A 22,655-nucleotide genomic window follows, 5' to 3' on the forward strand; every position below is an offset into this window, starting at 1 on the left:
TTGTACATGTAGCTGAGCTGTATGTGTACACAGTAGAGCTGTATATGTATAATGTACATGTAGCTGAGCTGTATGTGTACACAGTAGAGCTGTATATGTGTAATGTGCATGTAGCTGAGCTGTATGTGTACACAGTAGAGCTGTATATGTGTAATGTGCATGTAGCTGAGCTGTATGTGTACACAGTAGAGCTGTATATGTGTAATGTACATGTAGCTGAGCTGTATGTGTACACAGTAGAGCTGTATATGTGTAATGTGCATGTAGCTGAGCTGTATGTGTACACAGTAGAGCTGTATATGTGTAATGTGCATGTAGCTGAGCTGTATGTGTACACAGTAGAGCTGTATATGTGTAATGTACATGTAGCTGAGCTGTATGTGTACACAGTAGAGCTGTATATGTGTAATGTGCATGTAGCTGAGCTGTATGTGTACACAGTAGAGCTGTATATGTGTAATGTACATGTAGCTGAGCTGTATGTGTACACAGTAGAGCTGTATATGTGTAATGTGCATGTAGCTGAGCTGTATGTGTACACAGTAGAGCTGTATATGTGTAATGTGCATGTAGCTGAGCTGTATGTGTACACAGTAGAGCTGTATATGTGTAATGTACATGTAGCTGAGCTGTATGTGTACACAGTAGAGCTGTATATGTGTAATGTGCATGTAGCTGAGCTGTATGTGTACACAGTAGAGCTGTATATGTGTAATGTGCATGTAGCTGAGCTGTATGTGTACACAGTAGAGCTGTATATGTGTAATGTGCATGTAGCTGAGCTGTATGTGTACACAGTAGAGCTGTGTGTAATGTACATGTAGCTGAGCTGTATGTGTACACAGTAGTGCTGTATATGTGTAATGTGCATGTAGCTGAGCTGTATGTGTACACAGTACAGCTGTGTGTAATGTACATGTAGCTAAGCTGTATGTGTACACAGTAGAGCTGTATATGTGTAATGTACATGTAGCTGAGCTGTATGTGTACACAGTAGAGCTGTATATGTGTAATGTGCATGTAGCTGAGCTGTATGTGTACACAGTAGAGCTGTGTGTAATGTGCATGTAGCTGAGCTGTATGTGTACACAGTAGTGCTGTATATGTGTAATGTGCATGTAGCTGAGCTGTATGTGTACACAGTAGAGCTGTATATGTGTAATGTAGCTGAGCTGTATGTGTACACAGTAGAGCTGTATATGTGTAATGTACATGTAGCTGAGCTGTATGTGTACACAGTAGAGCTGTATATGTGTAATGTACATGTAGCTGAGCTGTATGTGTACACAGTAGAGCTGTATATGTGTAATGTACATGTAGCTGAGCTGTATGTGTACACAGTAGAGCTGTATGTGTAATGTGCATGTAGCTGAGCTGTATGTGTACACAGTAGAGCTGTATATGAGTAATGTACATGTAGCTGAGCTGTATGTGTACACAGTAGAGCTGTATATGTGTAATGGACATGTAGCTGAGCTGTATGTGTACACAGTAGAGCTGTATATGTGTAATGTACATGTAGCTGAGCTGTATGTGTACACAGTAGAGCTGTATATGTGTAATGTACATGTAGCTGAGCTGTATGTGTACACAGTAGAGCTGTATATGTGTAATGTACATGTAGCTGAGCTGTATGTGTACACAGTAGAGCTGTATATGTGTAATGTGCATGTAGCTGAGCTGTATGTGTACACAGTAGAGTTGTATATGTGTAATGTGCATGTAGCTGAGCTGTATGTGTACACAGTAGAGCTGTATATGTGTAATGTACATGTAGCTGAGCTGTATGTGTACACAGTAGAGCTGTATATGTGTAACATACATGTAGCTGAGCTGTATGTGTACACAGTAGAGCTGTATATGTGTAACGTACATGTAGCTAAGCTGTATGTGTACACAGTAGAGCTGTATATGTGTAATGTACATGTAGCTGAGCTGTATGTGTACACAGTAGAGCTGTATATGTGTAATGTGCATGTAGCTGAGCTGTATGTGTACACAGTAGTGCTGTATATGTGTAATGTACATGTAGCTGAGCTGTATGTGTACACAGTAGAGCTGTATATGTGTAATGTACATGTAGCTGAGCTGTATGTGTACACAGTAGAGCTGTATATGTGTAATGTGCATGTAGCTGAGCTGTATGTGTACACAGTAGTGCTGTATATGTGTAATGTACATGTAGCTGAGCTGTATGTGTACACAGTAGAGCTGTATATGTGTAATGTGCATGTAGCTGAGCTGTATGTGTACACAGTAGAGCTGTATATGTGTAATGTACATGTAGCTGAGCTGTATGTGTACACAGTAGAGCTGTATATGTGTAATGTACATGTAGCTGAGCTGTATGTGTACACAGTAGAGCTGTATATGTGTAATGTACATGTAGCTGAGCTGTATGTGTACACAGTAGAGGTGTATATGTGTAATGTACATGTAGCTGAGCTGTATGTGTACACAGTAGTGCTGTATATGTGTAATGTACATGTAACTGAGCTGTATGTGTACACAGTAGAGCTGTATATGTGTAATGTGCATGTAGCTGAGCTGTATGTGTACACAGTAGAGCTGTATATGTGTAATGTACATGTAGCTGAGCTGTATGTGTACACAGTAGAGCTGTATATGTGTAATGTACATGTAGCTGAGCTGTATGTGTACACAGTAGAGCTGTATATGTGTAATGTACATGTAGCTGAGCTGTATGTGTACACAGTAGAGCTGTATATGTGTAATGTACATGTAGCTGAGCTGTATGTGTACACTGTAGAGCTGTATATGTGTAATGTACATGTAGCTGAGCTGTATGTGTACACAGTAGAGCTGTATATGTGTAATGTACATGTAGCTGAGCTGTATGTGTACACAGTAGAGCTGTATATGTGTAATGTACATGTAGCTGAGCTGTATGTGTACACAATAGAGCTGTATATGTGTAATGTACATGTAGCTGAGCTGTATGTGTACACAGTAGAGCTGTATATGTGTAATGTACATGTAGCTGAGCTGTATGTGTACACAGTAGAGCTGTATATGTGTAATGTACATGTAGCTGAGCTGTATGTGTACACAATAGAGCTGTATATGTGTAACATACATGTAGCTGAGCTGTAAACCCTGTTTCTCCCAAGTATGAGAATATCCCATATGTGGATATAAAGTGTTCAGCGGGTTCACAACAGGGTGCAGAAGGGAAGAAGCGCCATTTGAAAAGAGAATTTGGCTGAAATAGTTTTTGGGGGCCATTTTGTGTTTATAAAGCACCCCGGGTGCCCAGACAGTGGAACCCCCCACATGTGACACCATTTTGGAAACTACACCCCTCAAGGAATGTAATAAGGGGTGCACTGAGCAGTTACAGGTGTGTAAAAGATTTTTGGAACAATGATCTGGGAAAATGAAAAATTTTGATTTTCATAAGCCGACTTAGCAAAAATTTGTCAAACACCAGTGGGGTGTAAATGCTCACTACACACTTGAGGGGTGTCGTTTAGAAATGGGGGTCACATGTTAGGGGTTTCCGCTGACGGGCATCATGGGGGCTTTATAAACACGACATTGCTCCCAACATCTGTTACAGCCAAATGCACTCGCCAAAAGCCCAACGGCGCCCCTTCACTTCTAAGCCCTGCTGTGCGCCCGCAGAGCACTTTATGTCCACATAAGGAATATTTCCATAGCCAAGAGAAATTGGGTTACAAAATCTGTGGGGCTTTTTCTCATTTTACCCTTTGTAAAGAAAAGTTTGGGGGCTACACCAACATATTAATGTAAACAAATAAAACATTTCATTTTTATGGCCCTCTGTTCCAAAAATTAGTTGGACACCTGTGGTGTACAAATGCTCACTGCACCTCATACACCTATTTCCAAAATAGTATCACATGTGGGGGGTTTCCACTGTCTGGGCAGCAGAGGGTTCTTTATAAATGCAAATATCCAAAAACATGGCCCCCAAAAACTATTTCAGCCATGGTGCTTCTTCCCTTCTGAGCCCTAACGTGTGCTCTCTGAGCACTTAATGTCCACATATGGGGTATGTCAGTATTTGGGATAAATAGGGTTACACATTTTTCGGGGATTTTTTTACCTCCTTTTACCCCTTCTAAAAATAAAAAAGAAATTGGGGCTACAAAAGGTTAGTGTATAAAATGGAGATTTTGACTTTTCTCCTCCACTGCTATTCCTGTGAAACACTTAAAGGGTTAACAAACTTTCTGAATGGTATTTTGAATATTTTGAGGGGTGCAGTTTTTATAATGGGGTCATTTTTGGGGGATTCCTAACATAAAGGCCCCTTAAATCCACTTTAAACTGAACTGGTCCTTGAATTTTGAATCTTTCGTGAAAATCCTCTGTCTTCATAAAGAAAAAACATGGGGGGGTTGGCGAACTGCCAAGGAAGATGGCCGCATAGATCCTCTGCTCCCGCTCCATGTGGTGCAGACCTGCCTCATAGTCTTTTCCTGCCTGACTCCAACTTATGGGGAAGCGGTTAAAGAAAAGCCCTAAACCTCCAGCTGCTGCCCGTAACCCTGTAACGAGAGATTGCGGCATCGCTTCTTCCTCCGCTCTGCCTCCAAGCCTGCTGTGCCACCCGACTCCTTACTCCACAAAACTGGAGTCGTTACCCGATCTCATGCTTCATCCTTGGGCCACAGCCTGGGTGACGGGACCTCCGACATGCTGCCGCAGGAGTTTGGGCGTCCGGATTGGTCTGTAGTTCCTCCACGCTTGGCTCAAGAACTTCCTTCCCAACTTCACATTCACGGCTGTGAGCTTCATCACTACCGGAGCTTACTCATACTCAAGGGGCATCCACAGGGTTGGTGAGTGACTCTTGTATCACCATTAACCATCCTGGGACTTGCAGTCCGACAACCTCCCCACCTCAGCAAGTATTGCCCCAGTCTCTTCTGACTCCCGTTTCAGGCTGGGTTCACACTACGTTTTTGCCATACTGTTTTCAATCCGTTTTTCTAAAGAAAACCGTATGGCAAAAAAACGGATGGAACAGTATGGAAAAAAGTAAACCGTTTGCGTTTTTAAACAGTATACTGTTTTTAAAAGTGCATACAGTTCCGTCAGTTTTTATTTTAAAAAAACCCATACGTTTTTGAAAATTTTGTCCATTTTTAATGGGAGGGGTCTTGGGTGGGGACTTTAGGATTCAAATGCGCATGTGCAAAGTAAAAACGTATACGTTTTTCCCGAATGGAACCGTATACATGTGCGTTTCCCTTTGACGTCCATGTTAAAAAAAACGTATGCGGTTGCAGTACGGTTTTTAAACCGGAGTCAAAACCGTGGTTGACCACAATTTTGTCTCCGGTTTAAAAACCGTACTGCAACCGCATACGTTTTGTTTACATGGACGTCAATGGGAAACGCACATGTATACGGTTCCATACGGGAAAAACGTATACGTTTTTACTTTACACATGCGCATTTTAATCCTAAAGTACCCACCCAAGACCCCTCCCATTAAAAATGGACAAAATTTTCAAAAACGTATGGGTTTTTTAAAATAAAAACTGACGGAACTGTATGCACTTTTAAAAACAGTATACTGTTTAAAAACGCATACGGTTTATTTTTTTCCATACTGTTCCATCCGTTTTTTTGCCATACGGTTTTCTTTAGAAAAACTGATTGGAAACAGTATGGCAAAAACGTAGTGTGAACCCGGCCTCACAAGCGGAAATTCTGCTGTGTGAATAGACCCTAATAATGAAATTTTAGAAGCGAACTGCCCCTCGTCGAAGCCCAACCTCCAGGAGATACGTTCTCTGGAATCGCTCACAGCCTCACTAATCATCTCTGACATCATTCTCTGACATCTGGGACCCATGGGACCGTTTCTTTGATGGAGATCCCCCCTGACCTGTACTCCCTCTTTCCTCCCCTCTCTGTTGTGTTTTGTCTATTTTCTGTGTTGTTCACTTTGTGTTACTTGACCTTAGTTGCCTCGCCAGGTTCGATGTGCTAGGATCATACTATTAGTGGGAAGTACCGCCCTTCTGTTGAGTTTTCTAATGTTATAACCCTATTCCCCACTGGTGATATTTCCGCCATTGTTGTGACTGTGTAGTTCCTAAGGTTTTGCTATGTTCCTGGCTCATATCGTATTATGTGTTACATACTTGCTTGGATGTTTTTGAGTGCTTCTTACTCGTGGGTTTTATTATGCTTTTTCATACTTTTGTACTGTTATATTTGTGCGAAATAAACTACAGTTAAACAAAAACAAAAAATTAAACATGTCCACTATATGATTCCAACATAAAGTAAACATATTGTATATGTGAATGAATATATAATTTATTTGCCATGTTTCTTTTCCTTACAAGCAGAGAATTTCTAATTTACAAAAATACAAATGTTTCCATTTGTTCATGAAATTTTGGATTTTTTTTTTTTACAAAGAAATGAAAGAAGGATCAACAAAAAATTATCACAATGATAAAGTAAAACATGTCACAAAAAACACTCGGAATTTATTCATTATTAATGCATAAAGCAACACAGTACAGATGTGCAAAATTTTGGCGATGACCATAAGGGGTTAAGAGAGAGATTGTGAGGTCGGCTAAATGCGGAGGATGAGAGGAGGAGCTTTTTATTATATTTAAATATGTAAATGAATTATTTTAAATTAAATTTTCCTTTTTTTCCTTGTAAGGGCTATAGCCCCCTCCGTGTTTCTACCTGTGGCCAGATAGGAAAGGGCAGCACATTCCCTGGTTGTACATCCATCCCCCAGCAGCCTATTTAGTGAAGTGGGGCCGAGCGCACATAATAAGAAGGGGGCCGGCGCACATAATAAGAGGGGGCTGGCACACATAATGAGCGGGGGCCGGCACACATAATAAGAGGGGGCAGCACACACATAATGAGAGGGGGCCGGCGCACATAATGAGAGGGGGCCGGCGCACATAATAAGAGGAGGCCGGCACACATAATGAGAGGGGGCCGGCACACATAATAAGAGGAGGCCGGCACACATAATGAGAGGGGGCCGGCGCACATAATGAGAGGGGGCCGGCGCACATAATGAGAGGGGGCCGGCACACATAATGAGAGGGGGCCGGCACACATAATGAGAGGGGAGTCGGCACACATAATAAGAGGGGAGTCGGCACACATAATAAGAAGGGGGCCGGCACACATAATGAGAGGGGGCTGGCACACATAATAAGAAGGGGGCCGGCACACATAATGAGAGGGGGCTGGCACACATAATGAGAGGGGGCCGGCACACATAATGAGAGGGGGCCGGCACACATAATGAGAGGGGGCCGGCACACATAATGAGAGGGGGGGCCCGGCGCACATAATGAGAGGGGGGCCGGCGCACATAATGAGAGGGGGGCCGGCGCACATAATGAGAGGGGGGCCGGCACACATAATGAGAGGGGGCCGGCACACATAATGAGGGGGGCCCGGCGCACATAATGAGAGGGGGGCCGGCGCACATAATGAGAGGGGGGCCGGCACACATAATAAGAGGGGAGTCGGCACACATAATAAGAAGGGGGCCGGCACACATAAGAAGGGGGCGGGCACACATAAGACTGGGCTGGCACACATAATAAGAGGGGGGCCTGCACACATAATAAGAGGGGGGCCGGCACACATAATAAGAGGGGCCGGCACACATAATAAAAGGGGGGGGGGGGCAGCACAGATAATCTTCCACTTCCTACATCTTCTCTCTACAACTATTATGAGTCTGGCCTTTAGCACAGAGCCCGATAAGCGGGGACTCACCATAGCTGCAGGAAGCAGAGGATGGAGTGTGCTGGGCCCCTCTACACAAAACAGGCTGCATATATACATAGTGATAAGTGTATGTGAACTTTAGAAAATGGCTGACCAACTAATCGACCAACCGATAAATCGATTATGAAAACTATTTTCATAATTAAGTGGTTGGACAATTAATAGATTAGTTGTTTCAGCCCTATTTGTCAGTAAAACTTTTTCCACATGTGAGTTCTTTGATGTTTTATAAGATCTGATTTCTGAGTACAACATTTCCCACATTCTGAACATGAAAATGGCTTCTCCCCTGTGTGAGTTCTCTGATGTTTAATAAGATCTGATTTCTGAGCAAAACATCTCCCACATTCTAAACATGAAAACGGCTTCTCCCCTGTGTGAGTTCTGTTATGTTGAATAAGATTTGATTTGTCAGTAAAACTTTTTCCACATTGAGAACATGAAAATGGCTTCTCCCCTGTGTGAGTTCTTTGATGTTTAATAAGATCTGATTTATGAGTAAAACATTTCCCACATTCTGAACATGAAAATGGCTTCTCCCCTGTGTGAGTTCTTTGATGTTTTATAAGATCTGATTTCTGAGTACAACATTTCCCACATTCTGAACATGAAAATGGTTTCTCTCCTGTGTGAGTTCTTTGATGTTTAATAAGATCTGATTTCTGAATATAACATTTCCCACATGCTACACATGAAAATGGCTTCTCTCCTGTGTGAGTTCTGTTATGTTGAACAAGACTTGATTTGTCACTAAAACTTTTTCCACATTGGGAACATGAAAATGGCTTTTCCCCTGTGTGAGTTCTTTGATGTTTAATGAGATCTGATTTATGAGCAAAACATTTCCCACATTCTAAACATGAAAATGGCTTCTCCCCTGTGTGAGTTCTTTGATGTTTAATAAGACCTGATTTATGAGTAAAACATTTTCCACATTCTGAACATGAAAATGGTTTCTCTCCCGTGTGAGTTCTTTGATGTCTAACAATATCTGATTTATGAGTAAAACATTTTCCACATTCGGAACATGAAAATGGTTTCTCTCCTGTGTGAGTTCTCTGATGTTGAACAAAATTTGATTTGTCAGTAAAACTTTTTCCACATTCGGAACATGAAAACGGCTTCTCCCCTGTGTGAGTTCTTTGATGTGTAATAAGATGTGATTTCTGAATGAAATATTTCCCACATTCTGCACATGAAAATGAGTTCTCTCCTGTGTGAATTCTTTGATGTGCAACAAGATTTGATTTCAGAGTAAAACATTTCCCACATTCTGAACATGAAAATGGCTTTTTCTTATTTTGCTGAACATCCTGTGATGACTGAGAAGACAGGACCTGTATATAAGGATGAGATGAGAGATCTTGGCTGTGAAGGGCTGAGGGTGTATCTGGGATAATGGAATGTTCTTCATATGTATCTTGTGTGATATCATCATCTGCTTTATAATCTGAAGATATAAGATTCTCCTCTGATCTCCTGCTACAAGAATCTGCAGAGAATAAAACAGTAAATTTTTGAGTATTAACCCCTTACCGACCAGCATTTTAGGTCCTTATCTCTAAGAGCCATAACATTTTATTTTTTCCATCTATAGAGCTATATTAGGGCTTGCATGGGCCCCAACTGTTAGAGAGGAGCTCGTGCTGGAGACGGCACTCACTCCATTCATTTCTATGGGAGCGCCGGTGATGCCCGAGTACAGCACTCAGGTCTATAGAAATAAATGGAGTGTGTGCCATCTCCAGCACGAGCTCCTCTCTAAGAGTTGGGGCCCATGCAGGTGATCATGGGGGGTCCCAGCATTCAGACCCCCCCCCCCACGATCTGACACCTATTCCTTATTCTGTGGATAGGGGATAAGTTACTTCTCGCAGCAGTGCCCCTTTAAGTTTTCATGGCTGACGTTTGGCAACTCGAACCTTAATCCCATAGAAAATATGTGGGACGACGCGCCCATAGAGAACGAATGGATCACGTGCCGTCCCAGCATGCACTCCTTACAGAGCCGGGGCCAGTGCAGGAGATCATGGGGGGGGGGGGATACCAGCAGTCGGACCACCTGTGATCTGACACTTATCCCCTATCCTGAGGATAAGTTACTCGTCGCTGTAGTACCCCTTTAACCCCTTAAAGGTTTTTGCACTTTTGTTTTCTCCTCATCATTTAAAAGTCATAACCCTTTTAATTTTGCACCTACAGACCCATATAAGGGCTTATTTTTTGCCACCAATTCTACTTTGTACTGACATCAGTCATTTTCCCAATAAAAAATCTACAACAAAACAAAAAATAAAAAATATTTGTGGGACAAAATTGAAAAAAAAAAAACTGCCATTTTGTAAATTTTGGGGCCTTCCGTTTCTACGCAGTGCACTTTTCAGTAAAAATGACACCTTCTCTTTATTCTGTAGGTCCATACGATTTTCTGGTGCAAGTTATAACTGTTTGCACGAAAATTAGTATGTATAAAAATGTCCTCTTCTGACCCCTATAACTTTTTAGTTTTTTCGTATATGGGGCTGTATGAGGGTAATTTCTTTGCGCTGTGATCTAAGTTTTTATTGGTATCCTTTTTGTTTTGATGGAACTTTTTGATCGCTTTGAATACATTTTTTTATGGTATACAAAGTGACTAAAAATATGCAATTTTGCGTACGCCATTGACCGTGCGGTTTAATTAACAATATATTTTTATAGTTCGGACATTTATGCACATGGCGATACCACATATGTTTATATTTATTTACATTTTTTTTTTTATGGAAAAAGGGGAGTGATTTAAAATTTTATTAGGAAAAGGGTTAAATCACATTTATTTACTTTTTTTTTTTAACACATTTATAGCCCCCACTGGAGACTATTACATGCAATCTTCTGATTTTATACACTGTTCAATGTTATGCCATAGCATAGCATTGATCAGTGCTATCGGCACTCCAGTGCTCTAGCCTGGATCTCAGGCATGGAGCAATCGAGCGCCGATCAGACACAGAGGAGGAAGGTAGAGACCCTCCTCGCGTGTCCCCAGCTGATCGGGACACCATGGTTTTACCACAGTTATCCCGATCAGCCCGACTAAGCTGCCGGGAAGCTTTTTTTTTTTTTTTAAGACACGGCGTCTAAGGGGTTGATACCGGACATCACCACGATCGGTGATGTCCGGTATTAGCCATGTGTCCCAGTCGTTGCTAGGTGCCGGGACCGACCAGCTATGGCGCGGGGTCAGCGTGTGACCCAGTGTTATAGCACGGTAGCGGGTACATGTACGCCCTGCGTCCTTAAGAGGTTAAAGTTTTGTGACTGACGTTTGGCATTTCATGCTGGAATACTTATCCACGACCCATTTTCAATGTCCTGGCTGAGGGAAGGAAATTTTTACCCAAGATTTGACGGTACATGGACACATCCATTGATCCTTTGATGCGGTAAATTTATCCTGTCTCCTTAGCAGAAAAACATCCCCAAAGCATAATTTTGGTTTCATGTGACCACAACACTTTCCCCCTGCTCTCCTCTAATTCATTCGAATGTTCATGGTCAGACTTCAGATGGGCCTTTACATGTGCTTTCTTGAGCAGGGGGACCATGCAGGATTTCAGTTCCTCTTGGTGTTGTTTACCTGCTGACTATGGCCCCAGCTGCCTTGAGATCATTCAGGATCCTCCCCTATAGTTCTGGGCTGATAGTTTTCCTGATCATTCAGTCTCCATGAGGTGAGATCTTATATGGAGCCCCAGACCGAGGGTGATTGACAGATGTTTTATGTTTCTACCATTTGTGAATAATCGCACTAACTGTTGTAAACATCTCATCAAGCTGATTGGTGACTCTTTAGTATTCGTTATGGTGGAGAGTTTGTAATCTGTGTAATACTGGTGGTTGGCAGCCGCCAGCATGTACAGCATTCCGCTGCGTACATTGGCCGAACTTCCAGCACGGCTCCTCCTCCTCGCTGCAGGCTCCGGACTTTTCCCTCAGGCAGCGACAGTGCCTGGTGCATCCAGTAGGGGCCACATGTGGTCCGTCTCTTTAATCCCTTAAGGACGCAGGGTTTTTCCGTTTTTGCATTTTCTTTTTTTCCTCATCACCTTCTAAAAATCATAACGCTTTCAATTTTGCACATAAAATTCCATATGATGGCTTATTTTTTGCGCCACCAATTCTACTTACTTTGCAGTGACATTAGTCATTTTACAAAAAAATTCACGGCGAAATGGAGAAAAAATTCATTGTGCGACAAAATTGAAGAAAAAATGCCATTTTGTAAATTTTGGGAGCTTCTGTTTCTACGCAGTGCATATTTCGATAAAAATGACACCTTATCTTTATTCTGTAGGTCCATACGGTTAAAATGATCCCCTACTTATGTAGGTTTGGTTTTGTCGTACTTCTGAAAAAAATCATAACTACATGCAGGAAAATTTATACGTTAAAAATTCTTATATTCTAACCCCTATAACTTTTTATTTTTCCGTGTACGGGCCAGTATGAGGGCTAATTTTTTGCGTCGTGATCTAAAGTTTTATTGGTACAATTTTTGTATTGATTGGACTTTTTGATCGCTTTTTATTAATTTTTTCATGATATAAAAAGTGACCAAAAATACACAATTTTGGACTTTGGAATTTCTTTGCGCGCACGCCATTGACCGTGCGGTTTAATTAACAATATATTTTTATAATTCAGACATTTCCGCAAGTGGCGATACCACATATGTTTATTTTTATTGACACTGTTTTTTTTTTAATGGGAAAAGGGGGGTTATTCAGACTTTTATTAGGGAAGGGGTTAAATGACCTTTAATAACTTGTTTTCACTTTTTTTTTGCAGTGTTAACACTGCACACACTGATCTTTTACACTGATCCCTGCAAAGCCATAGCTTTGCATTGATCAGTGTTATAGGCCTTTCTCAAGCCTGGATCTCAGGCTCGGAGCAATCAATCGCCGATCGGACACGACGGAGCCAGGTAAGGGGACCTCCGCTTGAGTTCTTGCTGATCGGGACATCACGATTTTATCGCGATGGTCCCGATCAGCCTGACTGAGCTGCAGGGAAGCTTTCACTTTCATTTTAGACAAAGTTGATCGACGCCTCTAAAGGGTTAATAGCGCGTGGCAGAACGATCAGTGCTGCACACTATTAGCCCAGGGTCCCGGTTATCATTAGCCGCCGAGACCGAACCGGCATGACGCTGGGTCACGTGACCCCGCGTTATTGACTGGGAACAGGGTGTACAGGTACGCCCTGCGTCCCTAAGAGGTTAAGGGTCTTTGCGCGCCTCTTATTCTGTTCATCGTTTTCCTGATCATTCAGTCTCCTAGAGGTGAGATCTTACATTTAGCCCCAGACCAAGGGTGATTGACAGATGTTTTTTTTCTTTCAATAGTTTTTTATAGAATTTTACCAAAATAGAAAAACAAACATGTATAAAGGACAGGCGCAGCTGTCAACTTATTATTTTACAAGATGCTTTATGTTTCTACCATTTGTGAATAATCGCACTAACTGTTGTAAACATCTCATTAAGCTGATTGGTGACTCTTTAGTATTGGCTATTTAAGGGCTCTCCGGCCTCCTTTCCTTGCCTAAGCAATATTGTAGTTTACTGAAAGCGAGGGTGTCTTCAGTTGTGTTCCATGTACCAGTTTTCTGACCAAGCTTCTGTTACTGGCTACGTCTCTGTCTGACCCCTTTGCTCCAGGCCAGCTTCTCCTGCAAGAAAGCTTGCACCAGCTCTACTAAGCACCTGACCTGATCTGCCACTGGTGGCCCCTATTGTAAATGGTCAAAACCTACCCAAGCCTATGTAGTATGTTACCGCTCCAGTCAAGCTACAAGTCAGGGTACTACATTCTGAGGACAATGCCTTCTATGTCTGCCAGACTCCACAGATCCTGTCCTTTTAGGATTGCCATGATTGCAACAATATTCTCCAGTCCTGGATTGGCGTATAGGGAACATTCTCCAGTGGGGGACTTAGTGCCTTATTTTCTGCTTGTCTGAGGTGCGTCACCTCATTTGGTGCCTTCGAACCCGTCTCGCCTGCCCCTGGAATATGTGGCATATGCAGATGTTTTTTTGTAAGAAGAAAGCGGAGACTTTACCACCCCATTGGTCCTATGATTGCCCGATTGATCTTCTACCTGGGACTTCTCCACCTCGTGGAAGGGTTCATCCATTATTCCTACTGGAGACACAGGCTATGGCCGAGTATATGAAGGAAAACCTGGAGAGTGGATTTATCCAGAGGTCAACTTCACCGGCAGGAGGCGGCTTCTTCTTTGTGGCCAAGAATGACCGGTCACTGCTTCCCTGCATAGATTATTATGGACTCAACAAGATCACAAAAACAAGTACCCTCTGCCTCTGATATCTGAATTGTTCGAACGTATCCGAGGCGCCCAGATATATTCACCAAGTTGGATTTGCAAGGATCATATAACCTGATCCACATCCGTGAAGGTGATGAGTGGAGGAAGGCTTTCCACAGCTGTGATGGTGACTACGAGTACCTGGTCATTCCTTTCGGCTTGTGCAACGCTCCCGCAGTATTTGAAAAATTTGTAATTGACATCTTCTGGGATTTGTTGTACACCTGTGTAGTGGTTTATCTGGATGATATTCTCATCTACTCCCCCCGACTTGTCCACTGACCGAAAGCAAGTACGCCTTGTCTTAAGACGATTATAGGAGAATGGACTGTATGTTAAGATGGAAAAGTGTGTCTTTGAGCAGTCCTCATTACCCTTCTTGAGATACATGGTCTCCTGTTGGGGCCACAAATGGACCCCGACAAGGTATTAGCCGTCCTGAACTGGCCTCGTCCACAGGGGTTCCGTGCCATTCAAAAGGTTCCTGGGGTTTGCCAATTTCTATAGACAGTTCACTCCAAACGTCTCCTATTTCTGCTCTGATGAAGAAAGGGAAGGATGTGAAGAAGTGGACCCCTGAAGCAGAGTCAGATTTCTAGCATCTCAAGGACTGCTTTGCTGCTTCTCTAGTTCTTCAATCATCCAGATACCACCAAACAGTTCTTTCTTGAAGTTGACGCTTTATCTATTGGAGCAGGTGCCGTCCTGTTGCAGAAGAACTCTAAAGGGAGGTTATCTCATGTATTCATCTGCGGACAGGAACTATACCAAGAGAGCTGCTTCCTCTCAATTTGGCCTTGGAGGAATGGAGATACCTCCTGGAGGGGGTTCTGAATCCAGTGGTGATATACACTGACCATAAGAACCTAACGTATCTACAGTCTGCACATTGACTAAATCCTCGTCAGGCCGGATGGGCACTTCTCTTTGCCAGGTTCAATTTTCTCCTGCATTTCTGCCCTGCGGATAAGAATGTGAAGCCAGACGCACTCTCCTGTTCCTTTGACCCAGCAGACCAGATTGAAGAACATCAAGATATCGATCCATCTCTTCTGGTTTCTGTGGCCCAAGTCAAGGTGAAAGACATTCCTCCAGGGAAGATCTTTATTTCACCTGCCAAGAGGAAGCGAATTCTTACTTGGGGACATTGCTCAAAGTATGCTGGTCACCCTGGGGTGCTTAAGACACTTGACTTGCTGTCCGGTCACTATTGGTGGCCTACCCTGTCTAAGGATGTCCGAGAGTTTGTGTCGGCCTGCACCACCTGTGCTCGTAATGAAGCCTCCCGAACCAAGCCTGCTGGGTTGTTACTGCCTTTACCCATTCCTCAAGTTCCATGGTAGGACATAGCGATGGACTTCACTACCGATCTTCCTTCCTCTACTGGCTGTTCTGTAATTTGGGTAGTGGCAGATTTTTGAAAATGGCACATATTGTCCTGCTTCCTGGACGGCCTTCTGCTAGTTGATTGGTCTGTCTGTTTATGGAACACATCCTCCATCCTCATTGTCTACCTCTGCACGCTGTATCTGATCGCGGAGTACAGTTCACTTCCAGATTCTTGCGAGCTCTCTGTGGGCTACTTGAAGTCAAGTTGAATTTCGCCTCTGGTAACCATCTTCAGTCAAATGGTCAAGTTGAGCGAGAAAAACAGATCTTGGAGAACTACTTCCGTCACTTTGTCTCTGCACAGCATGATGACTGGGTCCGGCTTCTTTGGTGGAATTCTCCTACAACAGCCATTCCGGAGAATCTTCTCCATTCTTTATAATGTAAGGACTTCATCCCCGTGCTCTTCTCTTGCCTGCATCCTCTGAGGTACCATCTGCTTATTCCTCATTTAGAGACTTTCTCAACATCTGGAGGTTGACAATGTTGAGAAAGAGGAATGCAGACTATCGTTAATTTGTTCTTTTTGTTCATTTTGTTATTTTTTGTTGGTCTAAATTCACACCTGTAGGTATAGGTGTTGCTTTAGTTAAAGAGGTACTCCGCTGCAAAATCCATCCAGCAGGTATATTTCATGTCCATATTCCAACTATATTCTACATCCGTATTATAAATGCACAATGTGTGTTATCTCCTATAACAGAGTCACATTTTCATTCATATTTAGTTAACCCCTTCAGGACGGACCCATTTTTTACCTCAATGATGAGGCTTTTTTTTATTTATTTGACATGTATCTCTTTAAATGGTAATAACTTTAGAACGCTTTTTCTGAGCGGAGCGATTCTGAGATCGTTTTTTCGTGACATATTGTACTTTATATAAGTGGTGCATTTTTGTGGACACATTCAGCATTTTTTGTGAAAAACCTCAAAATATTGTGAAAAACTGGAAAATTTCTTATTTTTTTTTTTTTTTTAAGGTGTACACTGTGCGGTAAAAGTGATGTTATATTTATTCTGTGGGTCAGTACGATTATGGCGATATCCATTTTATATCGCTTTCTATGTCCTTTTTCCTCTTCTGAGCAAAATTCTTTTTCTGCCATTCATTATCCAACAGCCATAACTTTTTTATTTTTCGTCCAACGCCATTGAGTAAGGGCTTATTTTAGCAGGAAGAGCTGTACTTTTTATTGGTATCATTTTTGTGCTACCTTTTGATCTTTTTTATTCCACTATTTGTACCAAAATTGGCAAATTTTGCAGGTTTTTTTTTAACTGCGTTCACTGTGCGGGTTAATTTGCATTATAGTTTTATAGTACACATCATTACAGACGTGGCAATACCTATTATGTATATGATTCGTATTTTTGATCTTTTTTGGTAATAATACAGGGCTTTTATTGGGAAATGGGAATTTTTTAATTTATTTTTACACTTCATACTTTTATTGAAGAACTTTTTATTGAATTTTTTACACTTTTTACAGGTTATACTATGCTGTAATACATTTGTACTGCAGCACAGTATGACCTGATGAGCTGCACACAGCACAGCACAGCACAGCACAGGCTCTGGCTGGATCTCACAGGCTTCCATAGCAGGCAGAGAGGAGGTCATGATCTGACCTCCTGCTGCCATAGCAACCAACGGCGACCCACGATCGTATCGCGGCGCCGCCGTTGGAGAACAGGGGGACAGCGTTCCCCCCGTCAACACCATAGATGCCGTGATCAGGATTGATCACGGCATCTAGGGGGTTAATGCTGCTGGGACCGGCGCGATTAACAGCCGGGTCCCGTCCCGTCGCCGGCAGTGCCGGAGATCGCTAGGACGTATGCATACGTCCAAATGCGAGAACATGTCGGATGATTGGACGTATGCATACGTCCTATAGTGGGAAGGGGTTAAAGGGGTACTCTGGTGGAAAACATTTTTTCTTTTTTTTAAAATCAACTGGTGCCAGAAAGACCAGAAACAGATTTGTAAATTACTTCTATTAAAAAATCTTTATCCTTCCAGTAGGAAGCACTGTGGATAAGACAAAAAATAAATTCAAAAAGAAAAGAATTTCCTCTGTAGCATACAGCCGCTAAAAAGTACTGGAAGGGTAAAGATTTTTTAATAGAAGTCATTTACAAATCTGTTGAACTTTCTGGAGCCAGTTTATTAAAAAAAAATAATGTTTTCCACCGGAGTACCCTTTGACTGGTTAACGACCATGGACGTGTATACTTGTCCATGTGCCGTTAACCGGGTATGGCGCGGGCTCCCGACTCAAGTCCGCGTCATACCGGCCGGCCCCCAGCTGATTCTTGTAGCTGAAGGCCAGTGTTAATAGCCGGCTATTAACCCTTTAGATCGCCGCTGTGAAAGTTGACAGCGGTGTCTAAAGAACCCTGTAAATGCTCCCTGTGGTCCAGTGGGTTGGATACCCCCCAAAGTGCAATCGCAGGGGGGCGTTCCACTGTGGAAGTAGCCGGAGGGCTTACCTCTGCTTGCGTGCAGGTCCCGGCTCTTACATTGATAAAGCCTGGCAGGACCAGGCTTTATCAATGGATCGCAGATGACACAGATCAATGTGGTTCTATGGATCCACATTGATCTGTATGAGGAATCAAATGAAATCAAATGAATGGACTAATAAAGTGTAAAAAAAAACTGTTTAGTAAAAGTTTAAAAAAACACACACATTAACCCCTTCCTTATTAAAAGTCTTTTTCTCAAATTCCATATACAAACATAATAAAAATAAACATATGTGGTATCGCCGCATGCGTAAATGTCCGAACTATAAAAATATAACATTAATTAAACCTCACGGCCAATGGTGTAGGCATTAAAAAAAAACTCCAGAGTCCAAAATTGAGTATTTTTGGTCACTTTGTATACTCTAAAAAATTTATAAAAGCTATCAAAAAGTCACATCAAAACTAAAATGGTACCAATGAAAACTTCCGATCATAGCACAAAAAATGAGCCCTCATTCCACCCCGTATATGGAAAAATAAAAAGTTATAGAGGTCAGAAGAGGACAATTTTAAACATACTAATCTTGGTGCATGTAGATATGATTTTTTTAGTTATAATTTTTTATAGTTGTATTTTTATAGTAGTGAAATAAAGAAAAACCTGATAAAAATGGGTATCATTGTAACTGTATGGACCTACAAAATAAATATATGGTGTCATTTTTACCGAAAAGTGCACTGCATAGAATCGGAAGACCCCAAAATTTACAAAATGACTTTTTCCCAATTTTGCCCCACAAATATTTTTTTTCTGGGTTCGCTGTAAATTTTGTTGTTAAATGATTGATGTCATTACAAAGTACAATTGGTGGCGCAAAAAATAAGACCTCATATGGGTCTGTAGGTGAAAAATTTAAGGGAAATTTTTCATTAAATTTTCATTTATGAGGAAAAAACGAAAGTGCAAAAACTGAAAAACCCGTGGTCCTTAAGGGGTTAATGTTTTGGCTAAATAGGGGAAAATATAGAAGAAAAGAGACAGGACAGAGAGCCGAAAGAATTCTATTCAAAATTACTGCAGCCGGCGACTGAGTAGAATCTGTGACTCTTCTCTGTATTAAGTGGTTACTACTTACCTGGGTGGTTACCTGTAGGAATGTCCTCCTTATACTGCTCATCACAGCTCACGTCTGTTTCTTCTTCTTCCTTTATGTCTGTAGGATTAATATAGATCAGATCTTTCCCTGTAGGAATGTCCTCCTTATACTGCTCATCACCGCACACATCTGTCTCTTCTTCTTCTTCCTTTATATCTGTAAAATACATTAGATCTTTTCCTGTTGGAATGTCCACCTTATACTGCTCATCACCGCTCACATCTGTCTCTCCTACTTCTTCCTTTATGTCTGTAGCATTAATATAGATCTGATCTTTCCCTGTAGGAATGTTCTCCTTATACTGCTCATCACGGCTCACATCTGTCTCTTCTTCTTCCTTTAAGTCTGTAGCATTAATATAGATCAGATCTTTCCCTGTAGTAATGTCCTCCTTATACTGATCATCAAGAGGATGGGGACACCTCTCTGGTGCTGTTCTCTTACTGGATCTGACTGTAGGGAACACATACAGAGACTGAATTCATTCTTTACATACAAATAATGAGAGGACGTGTGTATATAGTCATGTCTATTACCTGCTGATGTGAGGGGCTGCTGATCCTCCATCATGACCTGATCCTTGTACTGATCCTTCTGTCCTTCTACATACCCCCACTCCTCCATGGAGAAATAGACCGCCACGTCCTGACACCTTATAGGAACCTGACACACAATGATACAGTCATCACCCCGACCCCTCCAGTGGTGTTACTGTATAATGTCCCAGCATTCCCAGCAGTGTCACCTCTCCAGTGATCACCAGACCCCTCCATTACTGTATAATGTCCCAGCAATCCCAGCAGTGTCACCTCTCCAGGCATCACCAGACCCCTCCATTACTGTATAATGTCCCAGCAGTGTCACCTCTCCAGTCATCACCAGACCCCTCCATTACTGTATAATGTCCCAGCAGTGTCACCTCTCCAGTCATCACCAGACCCCTCCATTACTGTATAATGTCCCAGCATTCCCAGAAGTGTCACCTCTCCAGTCATCACCAGACCCCTACATTACTGTATAATGTCCCAGCATTCCCAGCAGTGTCACCTCTCCAGTCATCTCCAGACCCCTCCATTACTGTATAATGTCCCAGCAGTGTCACCTCTCCAGTCATCACCAGACCCCTCCATTACTGTATAATGTCCCAGCAGTGTCACCTCTCCAGTCATCACCAGACCCCTCCATTACTGTATAATGTCCCAGCAGTGTCACCTCTCCAGTCATCACCAGACCCCTCCATTACTGTATAATGTCCCAGCATTCCCAGCAGTGTCACCTCTCCAGTCATCACCAGACCCCTCCATTACTGTATAATGTCCCAGCATTCCCAGCAGTGTTACCTCTCCAGTCATCACCAGACCCCTCCATTACTGTATAATGTCCCAGCAGTGTCACCTCTCCAGTCATCACCAGACCCCTCCATTACTGTATAATGTCCCAGCAGTGTCACCTCTCCAGTCATCACCAGACCCCTCCATTACTGTATAATGTCCCAGCAGTGTCACCTCTCCAGTCATCACCAGACCCCTCCATTACTGTATAATGTCCCAGCAGGGTCACCTCTCCAGTCATCACCAGACCCCTCCATTACTGTATAATGTCCCAGCAGTGTCACCTCTCCAGTCAGCAGCTCCATCATCTTGATAAGTTCTCGGATCTTCTGTTCATCCATTTCCTCATGTATCAGGGAGTGAGGTGGGGGCCCCGGGATTGGGCTCAGGGTTCTTCCCCATTCTTCACACACAGGGACCCGACAGCGCCCACTAGAGGACTTCTTCCCTACTGTGTATTCCTGTGTATGGAGAAACACATTAATATCATTACATATGTGGTGGCCCAGTACACAATGTGCCATTCTGTACCCCTGTCAGTTCTATCAGGTGGACTCAGTCCATGTTCCCTGGCCTCAAACTCCTCAGGAATCTTTTACAACCTAAAGTTATATCTGAGTTAATGTAATGCTGTGTGTTGTAATACTATGTTATTGTTGCTAAGGGTTATGTAACCAACGATGGTGTAAGGTGAACATGTAACTTATCTGACAAATGGGATCCCTCCAAATTGCTTCCATAAATACCTGGGAGGAGTCAGTTTAGTTGCAGTTTAGCTGAGGTACAGCTTAAACTTAAAACTGAGCTGTAAAGACTTTAACACCTTGTCTGCCTCAGTAAAAAGCTGTTGCTCCGTAACCTTGCATCGGAGTGATTATTTGCCCTGCGCCTGGTAAACCACGCCCTGGTTTCACAATCACAAAAGGGTTAATACCATCTGCTCTTCCATACCCATCACCACAACTTTTGGCATCACGAACAGAATACGGGTGTGTGCCTTATACAAAAGTTTCCCCCAGTCTGAACTGTATCCAGAATTGAAAAGAAACCGCACGTCTGTGTGAAAGAATTGCACCAGTTTTGTAAGGGACTGTCTCTGTCTAAAAGTTATATGCTAAAAGGCATTTGTGAAATAGAGGGGGAGGTGAAGATTTTATTGTCTGCCACTGTGAAAAGTCTGTGTTTATCATCTGTAAAGAGCGGGCAGAAGTCATGCTGCGACAAACAAGATGTCCGGTACCTAAAAGGGTTAAATGCTCGGGAGAATAGAACGCGAAGAATGCCCGTGAAAGTTTGTGTCGCGCCCCTGGGCGTGGAAGTCAGGACTCCATGCCGAATCCAAGGTGGAACCTAAAGAGCCAGCCCCCTGTTGCCCAGGGGGCGGCTGAAGGAGCTGTGCTTCCCTTGGGTTTCCGGTCAGTGTTCAGTCTGATGAGGGACTTGCGGCGGCGGCCATCTTGCCCGAGACCCGGATAAAAGAAGCAGCACAGCCGGACCTCTGCAGTCTGCAGGAAGTTGGTGAGCAGATCAAGATGATTGAGGCACGAGATCCCACGAGGTCTGAGAGTCCCAAGATGGCACCTAGCACCCAGAAAGTAGCAGCGGCCGCAGCTCAAGTCTTTCAGGAGCTTGTGGACCGGCTGCAGAAACTGTTGCTGGAAAGAGGGGAAGAAGGTCCCACTGCTGGAGGACAACGAGCAGTGGCCAGCGACTCCTGAGGGCAGAACGCCCGCATCATCCCGGGGAGCGTCGCCGGTGAGGATATCTTCACATCATCAGACCTGGGGATCCTGGGCGGAGATCTACACCGAGGAATTAGAAGTGAGTACCCCGGCGGAAGCCAAATTTTCTACCCCTTCATCCACTCCCAGCCCAGAGCCTGTCCCCCCAGGTCCAGAAGCCTGCAGCACACCCCCAGTCACAACCGCTGCCCCAGTGGCTATTCGGCAATGAGCCGCCAATAATACAGCTAGGGCGGCGAGAGCCGAACAGGAGGCCCAGATAGCTGCTATTGAGGAATAAATAAGAGAACAGAGAAGTACGGTCCTAAGCAACTACCATATGAAGTGTGGCAGGCTCAGTAGTCAGACACAAAACACCTGGAGCACCTGTATATCCGCATGCTAGACCACCCTAGAGCAGGAG

The 22,655-nt window shown here is 43.1% G+C and overlaps 1 protein-coding gene across 1 annotated transcript in view; it reads right to left on the reverse strand.

The window, feature by feature from the left end:
• Window positions 1-22,655, reverse strand: part of LOC130306275 (zinc finger protein 268-like) — a 189,915-nt gene that overhangs the window by 151,260 nt on the left and 16,000 nt on the right. Inside the window, exons 3-5 of the mRNA XM_056552087.1 lie at window positions 20,795-20,971; window positions 19,716-19,842; window positions 19,159-19,632 (exon numbers count right to left, since the gene is read on the reverse strand). Coding sequence (XP_056408062.1) covers window positions 19,159-19,632; window positions 19,716-19,842; window positions 20,795-20,971 — 778 coding nt within the window. The remainder of the gene's footprint in view (window positions 1-19,158; window positions 19,633-19,715; window positions 19,843-20,794; window positions 20,972-22,655) is intronic.

This window comes from Hyla sarda, chromosome 1, assembly GCF_029499605.1.
Source record: "Hyla sarda isolate aHylSar1 chromosome 1, aHylSar1.hap1, whole genome shotgun sequence".
Taxonomy (NCBI): Eukaryota; Metazoa; Chordata; class Amphibia; order Anura; family Hylidae; genus Hyla; species Hyla sarda.